Below are 6344 nucleotides of genomic sequence, written 5' to 3' on the forward strand. Positions count from 1 at the left end.
CGGTCTTCAATGATGAGCCCAAAAGAGGCCACTTCACAGAGCCGGCCCAAGGCTTAAGAGAACTGAGAGGCAGGACAAGATGGCGGGCTGGACTTGGTTAACTTTAGATTTTACACAAATCTCATTGTTTTGTTTTTCACCTAAAATAGTAATTAAAACATCCAAGATGTGTTTTGTCTCATCAAAATGTGGAATTTGATCAGCAAACTACTCATTCTAAGACAACTATGCCTTGGGCTAAATGACTTGGCTTCAAGTACGATGCCACACGATTCAGAAATGAAGGTACAGACTGCACAAACAGATAAACGACATGATGCATCTCATTTCACCACAACTAAAGGCAGCGACAAAAAAAAAGTCAAGCTCTCACGATGATGACATTTCTCATGCAACCCTTTAGCAAGCCTACATAGTATTTATGCCTAAAAGTCACTGCATGGGTAAATAAGAAACAAGCAACACACACACACACATATATATATATATATATATATATATATATATATATATATCCATGGGCCACTGTAAAGTAATATGGTTCTGTCATAACGTTTTGAATGAAAATCTGCATTTGGATAAGACACCTTTAGTATAGTTTTGATTTTAAGGCATAATAAAGATCAAATGCAAGTACGAGTGGATTTACATTGAAAATTTCAAACGCATCAAGAAAACCATGTGCTAAGGAAATTTCAAACCATTTGGAACGCACAGAGACGAGCTTTTGTGCAAAAATGAACTTAAAGGTGCCTTTAAAAAAGTGTCAAAGTACTTTTGAAAACAAAAAAGCAAACCCCCAATAGGTGGCAGCAAGAGGCCGCTTTAACTTTAACTTGGTTAACTTTAGATTTTACACAAATCTCATTGTTTTGTTTTTCACCTAAAATAGTAATTAAAACATCCAAGATGTGTTTTGCCTCATCAAAATGTGGAATTTGATCAGCAAACTACTCATTCTAAGACAACTATGCCTTGGGCTAAATGACTTGGCTTCAAGTACGATGCCACACGATTCAGAAATGAAGGTACAGACTGCACAAACAGATAAACGACATGATGCATCTCATTTCACCACAACTAAAGGCAGCGACAAAAAAAAAGTCAAGCTCTCACGATGATGACATTTCTCATGCAACCCTTTAGCAAGCCTACATAGTATTTATGCCTAAAAGTCACTGCATGGGTAAATAAGAAACAAGCAACACACACACACACACATATATATATATATATATATATATATATATATATATATATATATATATATATATATCCATGGGCCACTGTAAAGTAATATGGTTCTGTCATAACGTTTTGAATGAAAATCTGCATTTGGATAAGACACCTTTAGTATAGTTTTGATTTTAAGGCATAATAAAGATCAAATGCAAGTACGAGTGGATTTACATTGAAAATTTCAAACGCATCAAGAAAACCATGTGCTAAGGAAATTTCAAACCATTTGGAACGCACAGAGACGAGCTTTTGTGCAAAAATGAACTTAAAGGTGCCTTTAAAAAAGTGTCAAAGTACTTTTGAAAACAAAAAAGCAAACCCCCAATAGGTGGCAGCAAGAGGCCGCTTTATTTGAGTAAAGCATTGAACGATTCATTCAGCCAAAGAAGCCAATAGGATGAACGGACAGTTGAATCAATCCCTGAATCATCGACTCACCCGAGTCTTCTTGGCGAAGGCCTGAATCGTTCGTGCAGGGAAACGTCGCTGTGTATTATTCAGAGATGGCCAACTGTTCTGCTGTTTATTTTATTATACTTATCGCAATGATTTTACTACTACTATCAATAAAATTAATATTAATAATGATAATATTGCCGGAAGTTGTACAGCGCATGCGTCACGTGTTCATCATCAGCATCCATGACAACCGTCCTGTGGCTGTTGTTTGAATCTCGCTGTGTCGATTGGCATCTGATCTCTGCGTCCTCCGTGACAATTTTTCCAGATTATCGATATTATTGATCGTTGGATACGTCGATTGATCGCCTGCTGTTCCCATCACTCAGGTTTGACCCTTTTTATTACGCTGTGCTTTGTGTTTGTGTTCAGTATGTCTTGTGTTCACTACAGGTTCCAGAGTCGACTCACCTACGACTCGCTCCAGTTTGAAGGCCTCAACATCAGCGCGGGGGAGCTGAAGCGGCAGATCATGAGGAGCAAGAGGCTGAAGTTCTGCCAGCTGAAGATCAGCAACGCCCAGACTGATGAAGGTGAGTTGAGGAAAAGACACTTCAACTGTTCTACGCTAACATTAGATGCGTTACATCAGACACTTCTGGAAGCTGTAAGGTGGTGCTGATGCTGACATGTAGGGATGTTTTGGCTGTTTTAAAAGGCTAATGGCTCTCAAAGTATACCGTGCTCCATAATTATGTGCTGATTCTGATTTTATTTTGCTGTCAGAATACACAGATGATGCTCTCATCCCTAAAAACACGTCGGTCATCATCAGACGGATCCCTGCGGCGGGACTGAAGTCCTCAAACAGAAGATTTGTTGGGTGAGTGCTGTGAAATGAGCACACGCGTCCTCTGTTAGATGTTATATGAAGACTCCTGGTCTGTCCCTGGTGTTTTAGTCACACAAGCTCCTTTGTTTTGCAGACATCAAGCTGGACGCTGGCGTGAACCTTCACCTAGAGCTGATCCTTCACTCCTCTCACTGGAGCAGTTGTTGAAGGTATTGAACAAATGAATAGCACAATAGCAATGTAAAGCACACAATATACGCACACGCACTCAGCTTCTTAGGGAGATTTGAGATTGTTTGAAGGGTTGAGGGTGAAAAAGATTCAAATGTGCAAATGCCTGTGAAACAGACTGAGAATCTGGCTGAGGCAAAGGCGTCAGAGGAGGACAAGCTGAAAGCGGTGATGTACCAGTCCAGCCTGTGCTACTACTCCAGCAGGTGAGCGTTCAGACACTGACAGGTTTGCTTTGTGAGAGATGTCTGAGCTGATTCTCATGGTTCTGATGTTCACTAGTGAGGCCATGAGGCTGCTTGGGATCCCGGGACACCACATTAGGCACTGCCCCACTAATGTGGTAACTGGGTTTTCCAAGCTCACGGTTGCTGTGAACTTGAGCTCTTGTCCTCATCAGTCAGATTGTTTGCTCAGAGTTTGACTGTCACTCCTCAATTCACAGGGCAGCCGCTCCGCGCCGCACAAGCGCATCCGGAAGAGCACAGGGATTCCCCGCAGCTTCCTGTTGGAGGTGGACGACCCAGACCGAAAGGGAGTCATGATAGACGGCAGCGGCCGATACGTCATTCCCATCATAGACGCGTGAGTAAACTGTACTTGGCATAGCCGCATGTTCTAGTGTTTGTCCAAATCTCACATGATGTCTGCTTGTGTGTGTTTGCGCTCGATCTGTTCAGTGAGGCCTATGCTGCTGAGAAGAGAAAGAGGCCGTCCTTCTCCTGCCAGACCGAGCCTTTGCCCTCCTCGTCCTCAGCAGGTGCGGCATCTTCGGTCCGGGACGCCGGAGGGAAACGGTCCCGCTCCCCATCTTCACCAGAGACGCGCGGCGACCAGAAGAGACCACGTCGCTGAGAGACCTTCATCCAAGAGACCTGGAGCCGACGTGTAAATATTGTACATAGTTTATTAATAAAAGATAATAAAGATTATAGCCGCATGAACTGTGTGGACTGGTTAACCTTCACTCCAGCAGTGCAACACACACATACACACACACACACACACACACACACACACACACACGAATGAATTCATAAACACAATATTATGAAGTTTTGCTTTAATTTAGGAAAAGAGAAACTCTTCTGGGCTAAAATCTGATGGGTTTTTTTCAGCGTTCTTACTTCAGTCATAATGTCAGGTGATCCTTCAAATGTCAGTGTAAAGTGTTGAGTACACTATTAGTGCTCAGTCGTGTTTTTCTTTTTTTTTTTTTTTTTATAACTTTTTATTTGTAGTAGCAATAAACACAGTACAATGATACCACTTAGGAGAAAACATTTCCGACTGCTTAACATTTTTCTTTTTCACAAACTCTAAAGTAACAGAACACAAAAAAATTAAAAATAAAAAAAAATAAATAAAGGTTTCATCAAATACAATATATGAAAATAACAGTAAAATGGTAACATAAATAATAACAATACTAAATTTCCATAGGTCAGAGAGGGTCAAATCTTTATTTATTCATTCAACTTTAGGTTATTATCAACTGTGAATTACTAATTTAAAAAGATGATTAAAGGGGGAGTGCAATGGGTCGTAAATTGAAAAAATGTTTGTTATGTGGATGGGAATTAGATAGTAATAGTTTTATATTTCTATGAAGATTGGATGGAGCAATCTAACGTAATCAGTCCACTTGGACCAGATGTTTCTAAATGTATTAATTTGGAGTCGAAGGGAGAATGTAATTTTTTCCATCACATAGATATTATATACTATCTCTAGCCATTCTTGGGTTGTTGGGGATTCAGGAAGTAACCAGTGTCTTGTAATTGCTTTTTTGGCTGCGAGTATTAAAATATTTATCAGTTTAATATTTTAATATTACAGTTATAAATATTTAAAATTTAAAAGTATTTATCAGATTTTCATATTTGGATATCAGAGCTTCCAAAATAAATAACTATAAATTGAAAGGGTAGTGTAATATTAAGTATGTTTTCTATTACTCCATGTACTTCTACCCAAAATTGCTTTATTACTGGACATTCCCAAAAAATGTGCCAGTGATTAGGTTCCTGAGACCCGCATAGTCTCCAGCACTTAGTGTTCTTTCCTGTGGTGTATGCTCTTTGTTTTGGCGTGATGAAAAATCTCATTAGACATTTCCATCCAAATTCTCTCCACATATGTGAATTAGTACATTTTGATGTAAATCTACATATGTCTAACCATTCTTCCACCGTAATAATGGCATTACTTTCCTTTTCCCATTTTTCTTTAACATATTCTGTTGAATGGGGTTTAATCGATCTAAATCCTTTATAAAGTTTTGAAATTATACCTTTACTCCCACTGCCTTTGTAGGCATCTATAAAAATTTTCAGTATTGAGTCATCCAGATCTGTTTTAATTTTAATATTATTTTCAAAGTGGTTACGTAATTGAAGGTATCTATAAAAATCAGATTTATCCAGGTTATATTCTTTCTTCAGCCTTTCAAAATCTTTCAAAAGGCCTTTCTCTGTGAGTGAGTAGAATGTTAATATTCCTTTAGAAATCCAGGATTTAAATCTATAGTCCATTTGATTTGGTTTGAATTCAGTGTCATAAGCACACCATTGAATTATTTGTAGTTTATCATTCAGTTTGTATTCTTCTTTTATAATGTTCCAAATTTTTAATTGGGCTTTAATCCATAAATTTTGCGTTTTTTCTATGTATCCCCCCAGGTTTTTATGTGCCAATATCGCTTGTAATGGAGGATCATTCATTAGTGTAATTTCAATGTCTTTCCATTTTGCTTGATATGTTGGGTTACATAGGTTAACCAGATATTTAGTCTGGGCTGCATAAAAGTAATCCTTAAAGTAGGGTAAAGCCATTCCTCCTTGTTCCTTTGGAAGTTCTACTGTTTTTAATTTAATCCTTGGTTTTTTCCCCTGCCAAATGAATCTAGAAATGGTCTTGTTCAATTCTGACCAATGTGTTTGGGGTATTTCTGTTGGGAGAGCTTGGAATAAATAGAGGTATCGAGGAAGGACATTCACTCTTATTGCGTCAATTCTCTGGCTAAAGCTCAAGAAAGAAACGGCATTCCATCTGTGTATATCATTTTTAATATTTATTAGTAGAGGATCATAATTTACTTTTGCCAATGTTGAAATCTCTTTTGTTAAATGAATTCCTAAGTATTTTAGTGATTTCTGATCCCATTTCATATTCAATTTGTCTTTTATAGTTACTGGGGGTGTATATTTAAAAGATAGGGTCTGTGTTTTTTGTATATTTAATTTATAACCTGCATAGGAACCAAATTTCTCCAGTAAAGTCATTAGTTCAGGAAGTGAGGTTGTGGGTGTGCTTAAATAAATCAAAATATCATCTGCATACAATGCCAGCTTGTGAATATCTCCATTTATGTTTATACCTTTAATATTTTTAGTTTGTCTTATCCATTGTGCCAAAGGTTCTATATATAGAGCAAATAACAATGGTGAGATTGGGCATCCTTGTCTTGTCCCACGTTGTAATGTTATGGTGTCTGTGAGGTATCCATTTATTTTTATCCGGGCTACTGGTTTATTGTAAATTGTACGAATGCCTTTTATAAAGTTTTCATGTATGCCAAATCTTTCAAGAGCTTTATATAAAAAAGACCAATTTACAGAGT

General features: G+C 37.9%; 1 protein-coding gene across 2 annotated transcripts; it reads left to right on the forward strand.

The window, feature by feature from the left end:
- Positions 1–1280: 1280 nt before the first annotated feature.
- Positions 1281–4048, forward strand: LOC141375855 (E3 ubiquitin-protein ligase RBBP6-like). 2 transcript variants are annotated; one of them, XM_073910839.1, is made up of 7 exons: positions 1299–2231; positions 2425–2521; positions 2625–2700; positions 2840–2928; positions 3005–3065; positions 3168–3307; positions 3403–3664. In XM_073910839.1, the coding sequence occupies exons 1-7, from the start codon at positions 2072–2074 to the stop codon at positions 3575–3577; spliced, it is 798 nt and encodes a 265-aa protein (XP_073766940.1). In that variant the 5' UTR covers positions 1299–2071; the 3' UTR covers positions 3578–3664. The 2 variants fall into 2 exon arrangements, with proteins under 2 accessions (XP_073766941.1, XP_073766940.1); XM_073910840.1 differs by lacking the exon at positions 3005–3065 and having other exon boundaries at positions 1281–2231; positions 3403–4048.
- The last annotated feature ends 2296 nt before the right edge of the window (positions 4049–6344 follow it).

This window comes from Danio rerio, chromosome 8 (genome assembly GCF_049306965.1).
Source record: "Danio rerio strain Tuebingen ecotype United States chromosome 8, GRCz12tu, whole genome shotgun sequence".
In the NCBI taxonomy this organism is placed as follows: domain Eukaryota; kingdom Metazoa; phylum Chordata; class Actinopteri; order Cypriniformes; family Danionidae; genus Danio; species Danio rerio.

Coding starts and splice junctions, on each gene's coding strand:
- LOC141375855 (XM_073910839.1), top strand. CDS start 2,072: ATGTCTTGTGTTCACTACAGGTTCCAGAGTCGACTCACCTACGACTCG. Junction 2,522..2,624: donor TCAAACAGAAGATTTGTTGG/GTGAGTGCTGTG, acceptor TTTGTTTTGCAG/ACATCAAGCTGGACGCTGGC. Junction 3,066..3,167: donor GGCACTGCCCCACTAATGTG/GTAACTGGGTTT, acceptor CTCAATTCACAG/GGCAGCCGCTCCGCGCCGCA.